Genomic DNA, 20868 nt, shown 5'->3' with positions numbered 1-20868 from the left:
TGCAAATGTGAGTGACCAATCACTCTGTACTCCTGTGCATGAAACAGGCCAGCAAGGCAGATAAAAGGCAGCCAGGTCCCATGAGGGAGCACTTGCCTGCACATCTTTGGATTCTACGACCCAGCTGCTGCTCCTGATTCCCTGGAACCATGTCAAGGTCTGTGGAGAGGTCACAGCCTTTCACCCTGGAGGAGAACCTGGCATTGCTGGATGTGATCCTCCCACAGTACCCCCTGCTGTATGGGCGACCAGGGTATCAGGTGAGTGCAGAGTCTACTAGCACAGACTGTGTCCCTTGTTTGTGACTGTGACTTCTGGCATTGTGTCCAGGTGTGACACACATGCTATGTACTGTAGGGGGGGCTCCAGGGGGGGGAATGCCTGATGTCTCCCAGCCAGAGCATGCTGTGGTGCATGTCTGCCATCCTCACTTGCATTGTGTTTACTGTGACAATCACTGCATGGTGCATGCCACATTCTGCCTGTCTTGTCCTCCTGGGAATGTAGCCTCTACAGTCCTCATGTGATTCTGTGGTCAGCCCAGTGTGACAGGTGACTGTACCCACAGATGTGTGTTAGTTCTGTGTACCTGTGCTGAGTGTCCACATGATGTGTTCGTACCCTGGACATCGGTGTGTGTGTAAGTCCCCTGTCATGTGGGTGGGTGCATATGTGGAGTGTGGCACCCGGGCTGCATGAGGGATGGATTTACCCTGCCCATGTGATGTGAGCAGGGAGCAGTGCTGTGTGTCTGACGTGCAGAGCCAGCCCCACACCTGTGAGCCCCCCCGTCTAGTGGCACATGAGCAGAGTGAGGTTTGTCGCTGCATTTGGCAATGGCAGGTGAATGTCCTGTGCCTGTGTGTGTCTGTGTACTCTGCCGAGGTAGCGTCAGTGGCCTGTGGCATGTGACTGCTTAGAGGTGCTGCACATTATCCTGGTGTAGCTTGTGATGCACAGTGTGAGCCTGGATCATTGATTGTGTCGTTGCCCTCATTCCACCTGTGTACTTTCAATTGCACGTACTGCTTTTTCCCTTCCCCAGAGGATCATGTCCCTATGACAAAGGTGCAATGCGTTGGATGCATACTATGCCTTGTTGTAAACAGCAAATTTGTTCTAATATGTGTCTCTGTGACATGTGCCAGGTGTATTGATGTAGTGTCACTTGTTCATCCTCACAGGTATGCGCCTCTGCCAAGAAGCAGATCTGGATGAACGCCGTCAGTGCCGTGAGGAGGACGGACGGTCGCAAGCGGCGCCTGGCCCAGGTGAGGAAACGCTGGCAGGATATCCGGTGCTGGACGCGGAGGATCGCACGGGTCCTGCTGGGGGACTCACCTGAGACCCATAAGAACCGCGGGCGCCGCCGTCTGACCCACATCCACAAGCGTGTGCTGGCGGTGGTATTTCCAGACTTGGACAGGCGCTTACAGGAGAAGCAGCAGCAGGAAGGGGGTAGGTACATGTGTGTTTGTTGTGTGTCACCAGCATTTGTAAGTGCACAGTTGCATGGAAACACTGCCAGGGTTTAAAGGTGCTGTGCAGATCCTGTTACCCACAGTATAGCGGTGCTCTCCTGCCTCCTTTCCCCTCCTTGCAATGTGTTCCCTGGTCTGTGTGTAGTCACTCCTTCACAAGGTTATGTAGGCTGGCACTTTCTCCACGTGAACTATGCCTGTAGCATCATGTGTGGGGGTGGTGTGTAACAGGTTTTGGGACCTTGCCTGTGCCCTGTCCAGTTCAGTACTTGTGGGTTCCATGTCAGTTGGCACTGATGCTGAGTCCAGACATGGGAGTTAGTCTCTCAAGTGTCATGCCTTACAGCACGCATGTCCTATGTTGTGGCCTGTGACATGATGTGCATGAGTGTGCGATACGCATAGTGCAGGGATGGTGGCGTGTGTTGCAGTCATTCCCATTCAGGACCATGGAGTTGTGTGGCCACTACTGTCCCCTGGGCATATTTTCATAGGTGTCATGTGTGTCATCACAAAATGTGGACACTCTGTGTCTATAGCATAGGTTGTGCTCTGTGCCATTGTCCCCTGGCACCATGTATATTGACGTAATATGTAGTACAAGTGTCCACTGTACAGCCTGACATGATTTTCCTTGTTCATACTCACGGTGGCCAGTGCCTGTGTGTCTTGTTACAATCATCTGATGATGACCATTTGTACATGATTATTTGGACAGGCGCACCTTGGGTATTTGGTGTCCAATCTTGCATTTATGCAGCCCCTGTGTATTTCACCCAGACTAAGAGATGTAAGTGCTTCCTGTGTCTCAACAAATTGTCTCATGTAGGGGGTGGTTGGTGCGGGCAAAGCCTACATGTCAAAACCTGATGTCTCCTTGCTAGGTCTGGCCAGTGTGTGATGTTTGTCTGGACATACACTCAAGGTGCAGTGAGCCAGTCATGGTGGGCATGTTTTCAGTATTACCTATGCAGCATGTGCCTCAAGTTCATGGATATGGTCCCTGCTCATCCCTATTTTCGGCAACGCTGTGTGGTGCAGATGCAGTGCTGGATTGTCCCCAGGGCCTGGCTCCTCTGTCAAACTCCATTTCATGTCATTTGCTATTGTGTCATGCTCTCCATGGTTTTTCAGTGGCATGGTGGGTCAACCAACTGTGTGTTGCATGCCCTACATCTGTACCTTGTTTTGTAGATGTTACTGATCTTTCTTTTCAGGCTATGCACTGTAACCTATGTAGATTGGACTCATGTGACATATGTATACAGGTGTATGATTAATTGCTGTCTCTTCACCTTGCCCACAGCATCGTCGGGGGACACGGAGGGAGACATGAGCACAGACGGAGCGGAGGGACCGAGCACCAGTGCCAGCGTTGACATCGTGGCTGGCACATTGAGTGGTACTGAGGCGGAGGAGAGTGAGGCCGAGGACCTGTCCACTGGCACGACAGAATATGAAGCTGACGGGTCCGAGGATGATCTCTCCGAGTGGGCGGAGGCTGCACCAGCAGCTGACAGCAGCACAACATCTCTCCCCGCCCCCTCCATTGCCATCAGCCGCCTCCCACTTGCTCGTGTCCCTTCCCAGCGTGCCCGGTCACCACATGTCTCCTTCCTGCCAGGCACCGCACCCCCTGCCCCTGTCTCCACTGCTGCCGCCAATGCCGAGTCTGTGGACATCCAGCGGCAGTTGCAGGTTGGTCAGGCTGCGATGCTTAATGTCCTCCATGGCCACAGCCAAGTGCTGAACAACATGGAGGCATACTTGAAGGGCATTTTCTCATCGCAGGCTGACTAACGCAACTTGCTGAGGTCCATTGACTCGACACTGACTGCAGCAGTGGGTCTCCTGCAGCGCTACGTCCAACCCCCTACCCCTGACCCATCCACACTTCCCACTCCCATGCCTGTCCCACGTACACCCAGACATCAGCATGCACCCACCACAACAGACACAGGCACCACACCAGCAGGGAAGGTCATACGCACACCTCCTGGCTCGCACACACAGGGTGAAGTAGACACACCCAAGTAGGCAAACGTAAGACACGCAGCCAGAGTGGGAGTCCGCATTCCACCAAATCCACTCCCTCCAAATCCCCTCCCCTCAGCTCTCCTGGCCACATATCCGGCAAAGACTCCTTCATGGCCGCTCTGTCCCGAGCCCCACTGTGACACCACCCCGCAAGCGGTCAAGGGAGTCCCCGGTCAGTGTGGTTGAGTCCCCCCCCCCTGTCCACACCCTCCCCCAGTGGCGCTGCGACCCATCCCTCTGCCCCGCCCCCCCCTCCTTGGGGCCTGTGGTTCCTTCGGGTGCAGGGGAGTCGCTGGAGGACCTTGCTAAGGTGTGCAGCGCCATCCTGGCCTCCGCCTTTGGCCCTGCCCCACCCCCTGTGGTGGAGTCCTCCATCCCTGCACCCACGACGCCTACCCTTCGCCCTCATGTCCCTGCGGTGCCTGGTCCTTCCCCCCCCCCACATGATGCCCTCCCCGCTCTGGAAGACGAAGGACTCTGACTGTGCAGGCAAGCTAGGGGACACGCGTCCCACTGTGTCCCCCAACTGTATTTGAACTTTGGATTGCCCTATGGGCATTGTACATTTTGAACTTTCAAGGGACAAACAGATTTTTGGATGCTGAATAAAGCAATTTATTTTTCCTTAGTACACTACTGTCTGTCTGGTGTTGCTGTTGGTGGACCTGCCCCATTATTTTGGGTGGTGATTATGTGTTGGGTGTGTGGGAATTGTAGTCTTGTGCTGGTCATAGGGTGGATCCTGGTATCTGTGTGCCATCACAAGCTGTTGGCTACATAACGTTGTTCATGTAAGCAGTTACTGCATGGTGACATCGTCCCAAGGTGTGTTCCTTCCTCTGTGTCACCTGACATCTTCCCTGCAGGGTCTTTCCAATATGTGGTGCTGAGCTGTGTCTACATTGGCTGTGTGTGTGACGGACTCGTTAGACTTGGGCCATGCATGCTGAGCGATGTCTCCACCTGCATCATTCGTGGCGTCCTTGGTGGTCACTGTACTTGTGTATGTAGACTGTTGTCATGACTTCATGTGTACATGTTTTCTTTTTGGCGCTATGCATGTGTATACTCCCAGCCTCGCACACATGTGGTACATGTACTGCAGGATCTTTGTGCACCTGACTGACATTTGTGGGTATTGGATCTGTGGGTACTCCACCCTTTACTTTGCAGGGGAACTGCTGTGAGTGTTAGGCACCCACCCCTCCTGTGTCTGGGCACTGCTGGGAGGACTCTGCACACACCCCTCTTATGACTGGGCACTGCTGGGAGGACTCTGCACCCACCCCTCCTGTGTCTGGGCACTGCTGGGAGGACTCTGCACACACCCCTCTTATGACTGGGCACTGCTGGGAGGACTCTGCACCCACCCCGCCTGTGTCTGGGCACTGCTGGGAGGACTCTGCACACACCCCGCCTGTGTCTGGGCACTGCTGGGAGGACTCTGCACACACCCCGCCTGTGTCTGGGCACTGCTGGGAGGACTCTGCACACACCCCTCCTGTGTCTGGGCACTGCTGGGAGGACTCTGCACACACCCCTCCTGTGTCTGGGCACTGCTGGGAGGACTCTGCACACACCCCTCCTGTGTCTGGGCACTGCTGGGAGGACTCTGCACACACCCCTCCTGTGTCTGGGCACTGCTGGGAGGACTCTGCACACACCCCTCCTGTGTCTGGGCACTGCTGGGAGGACTCTGCACACACCCCTCTTATGACTGGGCACTGCTGGGAGGACTCTGCACCCACCCCTCCTGTGTCTGGGCACTGCTGGGAGGACTCTGCACACACCCCTCCTGTGTCTGGGCACTGCTGGGAGGACTCTGCACACACCCCTCCTGTGTCTGGGCACTGCTGGGAGGACTCTGCACACACCCCTCCTGTGTCTGGGCACTGCTGGGAGGACTCTGCACACACCCCTCCTGTGTCTGGGCACTGCTGGGAGGACTCTGCACACACCCCTCCTGTGTCTGGGCACTGCTGGGAGGACTCTGCACACACCCCTCCTGTCTCTGGCACTGCTGGGAGGACTCTGCACACACCCCTCCTGTGTCTGGGCACTGCTGGGAGGACTCTGCACACACCCCTCTTATGACTGGGCACTGCTGGGAGGACTCTGCACCCACCCCTCCTGTGTCTGGGCACTGCTGGGAGGACTCTGCACACACCCCTCCTGTGTCTGGGCACTGCTGAGAGGACTCTGCACACACCCCTCTTATGACTGGGCACTGCTGGGAGGACTCTGCACACACCCCTCCTGTGTCTGGGCACTGCTGGGAGAACTCTGCACCCACCCCGCCTGTGACTGGGCACTGCTGGGAGGACTCTGCACCCAACCCTCCTATTTCAGGATATGTACGCTTAGAACATACACGGGTGTGGGTTCGCTCCATGCATACGTGGTGGGGGTACGGTCCGTACGTACACTGTTGGCATGGGGGTACGCTCCATGCATACGCGGGTGAGGGTACGGGTCGTACATACACGGTTGGGGTGGGGTTACGCTCCATGCATACGCGGGTGAGGGTACGGGTCGTACTTACACTGTTGGGGTGGGGGGTACGCTCCATACGTACGCGGGTACGGGTCGTACTTACACTGTTGGGGTGGGGGGTATGCTCCATACGTACGCGGGTGAGGGTATGGGTCGTACTTACACTGTTGGGGTGGGGGGTACGCTCCATACGTACGTGGGTGAGGGTACGGATCGTACTTACACTGTTGGGGTGGGGGGTACGCTCCATACGTACGCGGGGGAGGGTACGGGTCGTACTTACACTATTGGGGTGGGGGGTACGCTCCATACGTACGCGGGTGAGGGTACGGGTCGTACTTACACTGTTGGGGTGGGGGGTATGCTCCATACGTACGCGGATGAGGGTACGGGTCGTACTTACACTGTTGGGGTGGGGGGTACGCTCCATACGTACGCGGGTGAGGGTACGGGTCGTACTTACACTGTTGGGGTGGGGGGTTCGCTCCATACGTACGCGGGTGAGGGTACGGGTCGTACTTGCACTGTTGGGGTGGGGGGTACGCTCTATGCATACGGGGTGGGGGTACGGTCCGTACATATCCGTACCCACGCTGTGGAATGCTTGTGCGGGCCGTACCCAGGCCTTTGCCACGTGGGTACAGCCGTCCCGCCATTGTTGGGGTGACGTAGGTGAAGGCGTGGGTACGGGACGTACCTGTATTGTGTTGCCGGTTCGCGTCGTCAAGCACTTCCGTTGTGGCGGACGCTGGCTTTGCTGGACACGCCCCCACCCCCTCGTAGTGACCAGGGCCTGGGGGTCAGGTATGTCCAGGGCATGTGTGCTGTGTGACTTGGGTGGGGGTTTTGTGGCCTGCCCCTGCCCCCCCCCCTTTCCCCCCTCCCTTTGTTGTTCTGACCTTCTGCGGCGTCCTGTAGAGGAGGTCGACTGCTATGAGGGCCGGGATGACACGTAGGTTTGGGTCCATGTCTGTCCGTCGCGTGCAGGTACTCCTTGTTCGCGTCGTCCTGATTTCCCGGCAGTTTTTGGCTGCCGGAAAATATTGTCCGTGCGGGATGACGTCGGTGCGAATCGTACTTCCTGGTTCGTGAATGGCAGGCTGTGTGCGTCCCGACGTCACGTCGGCGCTTTCCCGGATCACATTTGTATGTTTATTTTCGTCGGTCGGGGTTTTGTACGAATCGTACGGAAATAGTATTTCCGTGCGATTCGTACTTCCATGTTTGTATATTGTTGCGACCGGGTACGCGTCGGACGGAGAATATGCTCCGTCCGACGGCTCGTACCCGGTTTTTACAGGATCGTGATCGCCACCTTAGTCTACATTTTCAAAAACATTATAATTTGTTATAATTTTTATCAATTAAAACAAATGTTATTAATTTAATTATGACACACTATATTTCCACAAACATAACAGCAGACAATTGAAATGTAATTGAAATAATAAAAGTATAACACAATTAACATATTATATTACAAGCGACAAATACAAAATTATTAAAAAATGAGTATCCAATTTTAAATGTATTATTACTTAAGCGACAAATAAAAAAATTATTACTAAATGAGTACCTAATTTTAAATGTATTACCACCCTATTTTCCAACAAACACAACAAAAGACACCTAATATATAGAACATAAAAAAATTAATTCTTACATAACTTATGAAATTATTAATAAACTAAATATTTCAATCAAAAGTATTAATTAGTAACTAATTATTACTAAATTAACTTCAGTCTATACTACTACAAACTAAGCAACCCACACCTAAAATGTAACTTAAACTATAAGTGCACAATTTACATAATTATTTGCAAATTAAATAATTGGTTATTAATTCATTATCCATTAATTATTTCTTAATTAACTTCTCACCCTGTACCCCTACAAATTCAACAACCCACATCAAGCACATAATTTGAAAAATATGATAATTAAAAAATTTACATAATTATCACTTAAACAATTAATGATACGTTATCAATTGATAATACTTAATAAACTTCTCAGTCTTAACTCCTACAAACCCAACAACCTAAATCAAAAATTGATCTTGAAAAATGTAATATTTACACAACTTACATAATAATTCAACAATTAAAAAAAAAATCAATAATTAATTATTAATTAATTATACGCAATTAACTCCCCGCCCGTTACCCCTACAAACCCAGCACACCACATCTAAATTATAACTTTAAAAGTATATTTACACAATTAACATAATTACCTATCAATTAAAGAATGTATAGTAATAAAAATGATTAATTAAATATAATTAATTAACTTCACTATAGATTACAATTAACAATTAAATTAAACTATATTAATAAACATTAACAACAATTATGAACCAATTTATAAGATATACAATTAAAATATAAATACATAAAGATAATTAAAAATGATCTTTTTTACAACTATATTTTTGTAAGCAATATTAACAGATATTTTTGACAACGTTATTACTTACCTTAAAATTTTTTATATTTTTGTAAACTATATTTTTGCATCACGATATTAATGTACCACGATATTAAAAGCTCGATATTTGTTTGACTCGATATTTTGTCCAAATACTATCTGTTCTCAGCTAATCGGCCACAAAACTTCCCAGGTGCCTACCAACACACAGTAGGGAATAACTTCTTTAGTGTCTATGCCCTATATTCATCCTCTAACAGGCTGTCCTCTTAGATTTATTTACTTCCTCCTCCATGTCTTTATTTTTATACCTCATTTATTGGTCAATGATCCTTTTCATCATTTCTCAAATTATTTATATCACCCATTTGATTTCTTCTTAGACTTTTTGAAACCTCTTCTGTCTCACCTCTCATGTGTTTGCTTTACAGTCAAGACTCCGTGCCAGCTGAAAATCAAGTGCTTAAGAAGATACAAGCTGGTCTTGGCCTTGATCGATGTGTCATGTGTTCAACAGGAGCAGCTCCCATCTCAAGAGAGACCCTGGACTACTTCATAGGGCTGAACCTCCCCATCATGGAGCTTTACGGCATGAGTGAGAGTTCTGGACCCCATACGGCATCTATACCGAGCAGCTTCCGTTCCACAAGGTCCGTAGTAATCTTTGCCAACTCGGCCTTACTTTCTGAACCACCATTGAATAGTACTTTCATTATTTCATTTCTTATCTCCGTCATTTGGAATTCAGGGCAGCATCAATGTACCATCTGAGACATTTGCTCCTAGTATTGATCTATCCCTGGTCTCGCTATACTCTACTGAGGGAGGGGTGTTCACCTGCATTTTAGGGTATCTGACACAACCACCTGTGACTGATCCTGTCCCAGAGAGCTACCATGTTTGTAGTCCAGGGGCTAGTGGTTTATGTGAATCACTCCAATATACTACAGTACACATCCACAAATGACTAACATTTGATACATTTAGTGCCTAATGCATCAAATTGTGTGCTTTGGGTGTTACTCTTTATATGTAAAGTCCCGAAACTTTTATGTTTTTTCCAGAATTAGTATGTATGTATGTATGTATGTATGTATGTATAGATATACTTGTATAGCGCAATGACTGTCACCCAACGGGCATCCTGGCGCTTAGACTGATGGAAAGATAAGAAAAAGAACCTGCACAATGAGAAACGATCCACTGCGTAAAAAGAAAATTACGCCACTCTTGGAAAAAGATGTGTTTTCAGGGCTTTCTTGAAGGAGGGGAGAGCTCCCATACTCCTCACTGCCCACGGCAGTGAGTTCCACAGGGTTGCTGCTGTGTAACGGAAAGACCGGCCTCCCAATCGAGTCCTTAAGATTTTTGGAACTACCACCAAGCGAGCCGTAGCCGAGCGGAGAGACCTGGGCGGGACATACCACGAGAACATATTCCGTAGAGGAATGGGACCTTGTTTATGAAGAGCTCTAAATACCATGCACAGGGCTTTGAATTCGATCCGCTGAGGGACCGGCAGCCAATGAAGGTCCCTGAGCGCAGTAGTGGAATAATCCGCGCGCCGGCGTGACAGAGCCAGTTTAGCCGCCAAATTCTGCACACGTTGCAGTTTACCCACCAGAGTCACCGGGGCTCCCAGAAGTAGTGCATTAAAGTAGTCAAGTCTACTTAAGATGGTACCCCGCACTACCTCTGGTCTTGCCTGCGCTGGGAGTAAAGGTAGGATTTTCCTTAGCGTGCGAAGCAGAGCCATGCACGTAGCCACTGTTTTATTCACAGAAACATCCAGTTGAAGGTTGGAGCCAAAATATACTCCCAAGTTCCGCACACAATCTGCTGGAGGGCTGGTGCCCTGGAAGGATGACGGCCAAAAATTCGATGGAAGAGGCCTAGGGGTGCGGTCAGTTGAACAGTGAAGTACCTCGGTTTTTTAACTATTAAATTGCAGAGAATTATGATGCAGCCAGTCTGCCGTAGAAGTCATGCAGCGATGGAAAATCTCTTGTGACACCGCCTCCTTACCTTCAAACGAGAAGATAAGTTGGGTGTCATCCGCATAGTTGGTGACTGCAATGCCGAAGGATTTTATCAGCTTGATCAGGGGGCGGAGGTAGAGATTGAAGAGAATAGGGCTGATGGCTGACCCTTGAGGTACACCCTGACCAACGCTTCTGATGGTTGATTTGAACGGAGGCAGGGCCACTACCTGGTGTCTATTGTCCAGATAGGACGTCAGCCAATCAGGGGCCAAGCCAGTCACCCCCACTTGCCTCAGCCTCCTGAGTAAGATCACATGGCTGACCGCGTCGAACGCGGCCGACATATCGAGCAGCACTAAAAAGGCTGCCCGACCTTGGTCGGCACGCGTCCTGAGATCGTCAAGCACAGTCACCAATGCAGACTCTGTCCCGTGGGCTGGTCTAAATCCAAATTGAGCCACGTCCAAGCAGGCGTTGCTCTCCAGATAGCCGGAAAGATGTTTTGTGGCCCATTTCTCCAAGATTTTAATTGGAAAAGGTAGAAGGGAGATGGGCCTATAATTGGCAGGGCAAGAAGGGTCCAAGGTTTCCTTCTTGAGAAGAGGAGACACCACTGCCAGCTTCCAGCAATCCGGTACTCGCGCAGACCTGAGGGATTGACAGCAGGTCGCAAATAATGGCAGGAAGAGTTCTGCCCGAAATAGCTTCCAAAATTTATGAGGAAGTGGGTCAAGGGGAGAGCCGGAAGAGACGCTGTCAGCCAAAGCACTAAACTCCTCAAAAGATGGTACTGGGAAACAGTTAAGGCGAGCTGAGCCTGCGTCACCCTCCATGTCCGGTGTTAAGATGGGAGTGAGCAGAGGCTGAGTGCCGGAGCTTGATGAAGTATCAAGATTGCCCAGGATGGTAGCAATCTTCTCCTCCAAGGCCTGTGCCAATGAGTCGCATAGAGATTGGGATGCAGGGACATCATTAGCAATACAGGTGGGGTGTGAAAGATCTTTAACAATTTTGAACAGCGCCTGGGATTTATTTGCCGCCGACAGTAGGGAATCCTCTAGAAATGTAGCTTTGGCGCATCTAATCTGTGCTTTATAAGTTGCCAAAGTTCGCTTGTAGCAAGCTCTATCTGATTCCCGGTACTGTTTCCTCCAAGCACGCTCCGTCCTCTTGCACTGGAGTTTAGATTGAAGCAGTTCCTCTGAGAACCAAGGCATAGCACGAGTGGGTCTATCTCTGATTTTACGCAAAGGAGCTAATGAGTCTAATGAAGTCACAATTCGCTGACTAAGCGCTTCATAACTTGCGTCTACGCTGTGTCCTAGCGAAAAACCCAACGGAAGCAAGGCAGGCAGGGTGGACTGCTTCACGAGCTTAGACCATTGTCTACCCACCCTAGTAATGCCTAGGCTACCTCTCATCAAGGAGTCTGCAGGAAGAGAGAGGATAAAATGAACCAATGCATGGTCTGACCAACATTGAGGTAGGATGTTCCGAAGAGCTACATTCTCTGTATCTGCGAAGATCATATCTAAAATATGACCTTTTGAATGGGTCGGCAGAGTAACTAGCTGTTTTAGCTGTACATTGCTACAGGCCTGCTCCAGATCTTTAAAAGCAGAATCCAATGGACCATCAGGCCATAGGTTAAAATCTCCCAATACCAAGAGTCTGGTATGGGAGTTGGAGTTAGTAGCAAACAAGTCCAGAACTGGTCACATGCATCTGCGTAGAAACATGTCTTTGGGTATGTGCCTGTTCTGTCTCAATTAAATGTTAATAATTAGCAGATAGACAGATAGAATGACCTTTTGGGCACACTAACGCTTAGCATATACAGCAGTGCCACGCAACAAAGAACATTAGAAAGAACTACATAACAAACAAGGTAATAATGATGTTTATTCAGCATAAGAATGCACTGAGGTCCACTGTTCATGTGCTACAAACATCTCATAAACAGAGAAAACTGTACTTGTAGCCTAATACAGGAGGCGTCAAGGAGACATCTGCTACAGTAGTTGTCAACACCATCCATAAATATTGTAGGGCCTTCATGACTTATAAGTCTCAAAGTCAGTTGCCTCTGGTAATAACGCACATGCAGTCACTAACCTGTCGCTAAGCGACAGACAAAGGATAGAGAACATGCTTGCTTACCATCATACAGATAGCCCTTACATCATTGAACGATGCCCAGTGCAACGTTGTTGTATAAATGACTTCTATCTTCGTAACAGAGTTAGTTTTCTCCTCCTTGGGTGGGGTAGGCAGACTGAGGCTGAACAGAGCTCCACTGTCTCAGATGTAACTTACAAGAGTAAAGTATCAAGAGGTTAGTGGAAGAAAAACGTTCTAGCTCGCGGCCGGTACCAGAGTTTGTCAGCGAGATCATGCCCACGTTAAATCAATGCAAGCACTTCCCCTGACTTGCCAATGACATGAGTTCTACAAGAGGGATGGATTACCTCCCAGTATTTCTGAAAGCCACTTGATGCACTCCACCATTAGAGTTCTGCAGACACAAATTCCCACACAAGATGTCTTTAGACACAATTCGCACGTCTTGCCCACCAGGAGGCATCCACCAGAAGCATGGTTCCCCACCCCCAGAAGTCTACGCTGCATGTCAGGCATCTCGGCTTACCCTGGGGTTCACAGCTGCCAAGGCACACAGACCTCCAGAGTAGACGTGCAGAGCAGGCTACCTTCCCACCTCTTAGGAATCAGGGGAGGTCTTCAGGATCCATAAGTTCTGCAAAGCTTAGAGGGTTACAGCAAGGCACTATATAGGAGTAAGCTGCAAACCGCATTGTTGCATTTTTCAATGCGGTGTCTAAACTAACCTACACACATGTAGAACACAATGGTCTTATCAAGATCTCATGAGTTTCTCCTAAGTCACCGAATTCTGAACTGTGCTTTCCTGCACTTCTAAGATGGAAGCGTGCTTAATATTTGGACAAGAGACCTTTCAGCCCTTTCTCATAGTACCTTAAGGAGCTCTCATGTGGTGGAACAGAGTACTGGAAGGGCCCCATATATGTTGTAAAGCTGCCAATAGCTCTGAGCTCCTACAAGTTGCCTGAACGTGGGAGGCGCATTAGCATATAATGACGTCTGCTCCATTTGGAGAAGGCTGCGGCAGAGCCAGATAATTGTTTTTATACTGGCAGAAGGGGTTGCTGGTTTTTAAATACAATTTTATTTTCTCTATAGAATTGTTAAAGCAAATATAAAAACTAAACTTAATAGCAAAGTTGAGGGTTAGTAGAGGGGCCACATTAGTGTAGAACAAAGCACATTTGAGGCTCAGTGGAACACATTAGAGAAGGACTTTGAAAGAGAAAAGGAATGGAGGAAGGCATGCTACCAAAAAAGATCCAGGCGGAAGGATATCATTCTTTCTAAGACTGAATGCCAGTTGCTCCTGACATACAGCCTCCACAACATGATGGGAACATTGGTGGTCCCAAAAACAGCATGGGGCGTGACCCCGCTGACACTCAAACATGAAGGTGTTTACCAAGGACAGCAACCTTGGTAGGTTCTGTAACACAGGACGGATGAAAGGTCCCCTGTGCAGACTCCAAGAAGTTGGAGGTCCCTCGTAAAGTGGAGCACTGAGCTCTGACCTTCCGCTCCATGATTTTTCTGGGTGAGGTATAAGAGGAACTGGGAGGTATATGGGGGTCTCCTTAGTATCAAGTGATAGCTCTTCGAGGCGAGGCACAGCCATAGGCCATGATAGCTGCCGAGACCAATACCCATCTAAAAGAAGAAGTAGTGAGGTAACAAGGATAGAAGCAGACTCTTAGCCAATATATCTCATGTATGCTCTTGTGCTTGAAAGGAGCCATCTCAGTGACACAGCTGGAGAGAGTCTCCTGTTCACTTTGAAAGTAACACACTGTTGTGCAAGGGCAGGCAGCCCATGTGCCCCGGTTAGGTGAATAAATGTCATTTAAACACAAATAAACCATTATCCAGATCCCAGTAGGCATCACTTCTGTCACACTTACTTGTGTTGCTGATGTGATGTGTATACGATGCCGAAGCTAGATTGGTAAACTTCTGCACATCAGGGTCTCAGATCACATTGGAGTAAAACATGATGGTTTACTGACAAGGCAGTTATTTCCTATGAGAATTCTGAATAACATGTTTTGGACTCAAATTGCAAGATAATATTGCTCAGTTTATAAATGCCACTACAGTAAATGTATGCTCTCGTCTACGTTGTATTTATCCCTTAGCCACCAAGCCGCTAGCGTGGTGGAGACCCAACCCCTCTGCCGGCACAGAGGCAGCCATCTCACTATCTGTCAAGATCCCCGCTGGGCTGCTGTGTCATGGAAGCACAAACAACAACTTTATTTTTTGTTTTTGTTTTATAGAAACAAACCCTAAAGCTTGGATTTTATTTTGTAAAACAGAAAAGCAATTTTGTTCAGTCTTCTCCAGTGCTTGGCAGTCATTGTTGATTACCAACAACACCATTTTATGATGGTCACTGTTGAAAGTTTGTAATTTCTGCATGGTTACTTCATATTTTGTTTTGCCTTTTTGCTGAAGGCTACTTTTGCTGACTATTTAACTCTGCTAACCAGTGGTAAAGTGCTTGTGCTCCTTCTTTCAACATTGTAAACTTGGTATAATGTGGGGTGTGGCCGAGGAGGCCAAGATGGCAGACTCGTTTAGAGAATGCCCATAGACCTCCTCCTCCATCCAGAGACATCCTGCTTACAACCCCCCTACAACCGAGGATGCCCTATACCACTGGGTTTGGACCTACAGCATAAGAAAAGTTGCTGTAGGCCCACCGCCTGCCTGAGAGGCAATTGCACTGTCAGGTGCACCTTCACGCAGGATTGCGGCAACCTGACCCGGACAGAGGGCATATAGCCCATTAGGTGGGCCCCCGAGGAGCGAACGATACAAACCCTGGTTTGCCTGCTTGCTGGGGGGTAGCAGCGGCCCACACCTGAAGTGCCCACTGTAACAGGGCGATGGCAGTGGTGAGAGTGCCTTCTGTGCCTCCCTTGCATGTGTCCAGCTGCCTGGCCCGTAGTGGGGTGTGAAGATACCCAGGTCCGACTTGTTGACGGGCCTAGGTGAAGACTTCCCAAGGGGTATATGAGTCTTGGTGGACCGGAGGCCTTGTTTCGTCGTGGTGGACCAAACTGGCCCATCTACTAGGGCTCCATACACAGTCACTCATGATCCAGGTCCTACGGGGGCAGCTCTCTCAGCCCTCCCTTGACAACAAGAGGCATCCTCCACCCCCCACCTCAGATAATATTGCTGCCCAGATTGGATGTTCAACAGGCAATGCGGAAGGATAGAGGGTCTTACAGTAGACTGTTTGAGCTGTGGACTGCACATTGCCCATTGTGCTGAGCAGGCTGAGGAAGGGTGATCCCGGCTGCTTGTGCTATCTCTGGGGTAGACCCGAGGTGGGTGGGCCGAGAGAGGAAACAGTTCTGCAGCCCTGCCAAATACCACACATCAGGCGTTAGACTAATGCATTTCTAATGCAACCCTTGACCCTGCCCACAGGCAGGTCGCTCCCCCACGCCGCACAGCACTACCTGTGTGCACGTGTCCCCTGCTCGCTGCCGCAAACTCGAGGCCCTTTTGCCTCGGTCACTTTGGTAATTGTTAGCTCTGTTTTTGCCCTCATTTTGCTGCATTGCTCTCTGTGACCTTTTTCCTTCTGTGCCCTTGTGCCCTTTGTCCGTTGTGCCCCTTTTGCCTTTTCGATTTTTGTGCCCTTTCGTGCTTTGCCCCTTTTTTGCTTTTTGTCTTTTATGCCCTGTGTGCTTTTACCCCTTTTGCCTACCTTCCGTGCCACGGCTCTCCGCCCGTTTTCCCACCGCTGCGTCCCCTGCGGCCCCACCCCCCTGCTCGCCCATCCGCCGCCCCACTCCCCAGCTGCTCCTCCCACCTCCCCTTATATGGCAGCCGCTGCGCGGTGAGGAGAGCGACCCTTGAACCTGTCCACGGGCAGGTCGCTCCCGCACGCCACACATCACCACCTGTGTGCACGTGTCCCCTGCTCGCTGCCACTGCTGCAAAACTCGAGGCCCCTCTGCCTCGGTCGCTTTGGTAATTGTTAGCACTGTTGTTGCTCTCATTTTGCTGCATTTCTCTCTTTGACCTTTTTCCTTCTGTGCCCTTTGTCCATTGTGCCCCTTTTGCCTTTTTGATTTTTGTGCCCTTTTGTGCTTTGCCCCTTTTTTGCCTTTTGCCTTTTGTGCCCTGTGTGCTTTTGCCCCTTTTGCCTACCTTCTGTTCCCTGGCTCTCTGCCCTTTTTTTGCTGCCGCTGCATCCCCTGCGTCCCCACCCCCCTGCTCGCCCATTCACCACCCTGCTCCGCCTCCCAGCAGCTCCTCCTTCCCACCTCCCCTTATATGGCGGCTGCTGTGTGGCCGCGCCGCTGGCGTGCCGATGGCGCACCTAAGGCAAGCCCGTCTGCCCCCATCCGTGCCTGTACCACGCCCAGCGCCAGGACCACTGGCCCCCGCGGACGCCACGATTCCCGTCTCCGCTACGATGCCAGCGCCCTCCATGCACTCAACACCGGACGATCACACACCTGCTTCCTGGCCGCCCGAAGTGCACCCACGGACCCTTCTACTGCCGGAACTGCAGCTTCACCAGCATCCGATCCGCCAACCCACCTACCGGGAAAGATCGCAACCACCTCAGATGCATTCTTCTCAACACCCGCTCCGCCTGCAAACACACTGTGGAACTCTGGGACCTACTCGACTCAACCGCCCCAGACGTTGCCTTCCTTACCGAGACCTGGATGAACGACTCCTCGGCACCCGACATCGCCATAGCCATCCCAGACGGCTACCAGATCACCCGCAGAGACCGCACCAACGGAGTAGGAGGTGGAATCGCCATCATCCACAAGAAAACCCTCAAGGTCTCGACCAACTCCGACGACACCCTCAGCACCCTCGAACACCTGCATTTCAAGATCCACACTGATCCCAACACCACCCCCAGAGGACCCAGGCCTCAGTTCAGCGACTCCATTGCTGACTTTGTCAGCCCGCACGCCCTCGCCTCCACGAACTACATCCTCCTCGGAGACCTGAACTTTCACCTTGAGAACAACAACGACACCAACTCCACCACCCCGATCGACAACCTCACCAACCTCGGACTCAGACAGCTCATCACAACGCCCACGCACTCCGCCGGCCACACGCTTGACCCCATCTTCTCCGCAAGCTCCCACGTCTCCTTCAGCCACACCACCGAACTCCACTGGACCGACCATCGCTGCTTCAACTTCCGGAAACCCACCACGCAACACCGCACCCAACAGATCCCCCACCGCAGCTGGAGCAAAATCACCGAAGACCAGCTAAACACCGCCTGAAGCCCACCCGCTGACCCCACTGACCCCAACACCTCTGCCAGCAACCTCAGACGCTGGATCGACGACTGCGCCAACACTCTCGCCCCGATCAAGAAACCCTCCAACAGACACACCAACAAGAATGCCAGCTGGTTCAGCGCAGACCTCCAAGCAAACCTGCCAAAAACTAGAGAAAAAATGGCAACGCGAGCAGACACCAGAGAACCACGCAGCTCACAAGAACGCCATTTGCCAACACCATCACCTCATCAGATCTGCCAAAAGGACCTCCTTCGAGGACCGCCTCAACAACAACGCACACAACAGCAAAGAGCTCTTCAACATCGTGAAGGAACTCTCCAACCCCAGCTCTAACACCAACGACATCCCACCATCGCAAGACCCGTGTGACGCCCTGGCCACATTCTTCCTTTGCAAGATCGCAGACATTCACGACCGCTTCGACAACCTCACCACCCCAACAGCCAACGACACCTCAGACCCCACGGCCACCACCCACAGCGACCCCCTGCTCACCTTGACCAACATCAACGACGAGGACACCATCAAAATCACGAACACCATCCACTCCGGCTCCTCGTCAGACCCGTGCCCTCACCACATCTTCAACAAAGCCAGCACCACCATCGCACCCCACCTCCGAAAGGCCATCAACATCTCCTTCAAGACCGCGGCCTTCCCTGAGAGCTGGAAGCATGCCGAGATCAACGCCCTGCTCAAGAAACCCAAGGTGGATCCGAGGGATCTCAAGAACTTCCGGCCCATCTCCCTGCTCCCGTTTCCGGCGAAGGTCATCGAGAAAACCGTCAACAAACAACTGATCCGCTACCTCGAGTAGAACAACATCCTGCACCCATCCCAGTTCGGGTTAAGCAACAACCACAGCACCGAAACTGCCCTCATTGCCGCCACCGATGACATCAGGGCCCTGCAGGACAATGGCAAAACTGCGGCCCTCATCCTCCTGAACCTATCAGCAGCCTTCGACACTGTCTGCCACTGCACCCTACGCACACGCCTCCACAACGCAGGGATCCGAGATAAGGCTCTAGAATGGACCACCTCCTTCCTCTCTGGCAGAATCCAGAGCGTCTGCCTCCCCCCTTCCGCTCCAAAGCCTCCAAGATCATCTGCGGCATACCCCAAGAATCATCCCTCAGCCCGACATTGTTCAACATCTACATGGCCCTGCTCACCCACCTCGCCAGACTGCACGACCTCAACATCATCCCCTACGCCGATGACACACAGCTGATCCTCTCCCTCACCAAGGACCCCCTCACTGCCAAAACCAACCTCCACAAAGGGATGAAAGCCGTCGCCGAATGGATGAAGAACAGCCGTCTGAAGCTGAACTTGGACACACAGTGGTCCTCATCCTCGGCTCCATCCCCTCAGCCTGGGACAACTCCTGGTGGCCGACCGCCCTGGGAGCTGCACCAACACCCACCGACCACGCACGCAACCTAGGGTTCATCCTTGACTCAACGCTCTCCATGACCAAGCAAGTCAACGCCGTCTCCTCTTCCTGTTTCAACACCCTCCGCATGCTCCGCAAGATCTACAGGTGGATCCCCACCAACACAAGAAGAACGGTCACCCAGGCCCTCGTCAGCATAATAGTGGTGTGGCACTTACTCAGCCAGCTGCGAGAAGTCCCGAAGTACGGAAACGCCCTCTACGCGGGAGCCCCGGCCACACTGCTGAAACGACTGCAACGCATACAGAATGCCTCCACCCGCCTGATCCTCAACATCCCTCGACACAGCCACATCACACCCCACTTGAGAGTCCTGCACTGGCACCCCGTCAACAGAAGGATCACCTTCAAGCTCCTCGCCCACGCACAGAAGACACTCCACGACACCGGACCGACATACCTCAACAGTCGACTCACCTTCTACACCCCGAACCACCAGCTCCGCTCCGCCGACCTTGCCACGCATTTGTAGCGCATTCTAAGCGAAGCCTCAGCACTGCTTAAGTATCACTGACAATTTGGTCTTACCTGCTAGTGCGCGTTGCTGAGGCAGGCATGGGGGCTGGCTCAGGGGTTGGCTACAATGTTTGTCATTGAGCAAAGCCACTGACGTCACATGATGTTGAGACTGAATCTCATGATTTCATTTGCCCAAAGAACAGCCAGCAGACGTGCTTCACAGCAATTCATGGACCCACGCTTCGCGGCTGCCGAAGGAGAGTGGTGGTGCTTGCAGCCTGGCCCCCGCCCTGCACTGCAGTCCACTGCTGGTGCAGCCATAAATGCAGTTGGAGTCCTGGACTGCGGCCGCAGCGCTGCTCAGACTGGACGGTGCCGGGAGTTCTCGCAGCTGGCTGAGTAAGTGCCATGACACTACTAATGATGTGCAAACCAGGCCGTGCTACGCCAGGCTCAGCTTTCCTGGCCATGATGTGGGAGATTGCCTCACAGAAAACACCATCCCCACCAGGTATGGGAGACAGGAATGGAAACCAACTAATTTAAGAAATCATTGTCGAGTTTCACAGACTCTTGATGACTCTTGATGACTGGCATAACATCAAAACCCGGTTTCACACAGTGTAGTCAACTTGATTACATTTTGGCTTGGTAATCTGCAGCGCAGACCCGTGGCACTACCCTTCCCCCAAACTTACCGTTTTTTTCCAATGATGCTTTCCAGCGCAGTTTCTAGAGAGACGCGCCCATCTGCTGACTGTGCTTATATGGTCTAAAGTCTTGACTCTGTACCTCGACATAACTGTGACAGCTCCTACAGCGAAAGGGGTCCTGCTGAACTGTGGCCATCGGGAGTCAATCAATCAATCAGGGGTTTGTAAAGCACGCTACTCACCCGTGAGGGTCTCAAGGCACTAGGGGGGGGGGGGGTGTAGGGAGCAACTCCAGATCAGTCAGGTCTTGAGGTCCTTCCTGAACGTGTGCAGGGTCGGGGAGCGTCTGATGTTCACAGGGAGCTCGTTCCAGGTCTTGGCTGCGATGAAGGAGAAGGCTCTCCTGCCTGTTCTGTTTCTGCGCATGCGGGGGACCTCTGCAAGGGGGAA

The 20868-nt window shown here is 51.2% G+C and overlaps 1 protein-coding gene across 3 annotated transcripts in view; it reads left to right on the top strand.

Annotated features, from left to right (window-relative positions):
- Positions 1–20868, top strand: part of LOC146863668 (long-chain-fatty-acid--CoA ligase ACSBG2-like) — a 212304-nt gene that overhangs the window by 155136 nt on the left and 36300 nt on the right. For all 3 annotated transcript variants that reach the window (XM_085627767.1, XM_085627766.1, XM_085627765.1), the window contains one exon: positions 8876–9094. In XM_085627767.1, the coding sequence (XP_085483893.1) occupies positions 8876–9094 (219 nt within the window). The remainder of the gene's footprint in view (positions 1–8875; positions 9095–20868) is intronic.

Source organism: Triturus cristatus, chromosome 2_1 (assembly GCF_964204655.1).
Source record: "Triturus cristatus chromosome 2_1, aTriCri1.1, whole genome shotgun sequence".
NCBI lineage: Eukaryota > Metazoa > Chordata > Amphibia > Caudata > Salamandridae > Triturus > Triturus cristatus.
Note: the sequence above shows the minus strand (reverse complement) of the source record. Positions and strands in the feature narration are given on the sequence as shown.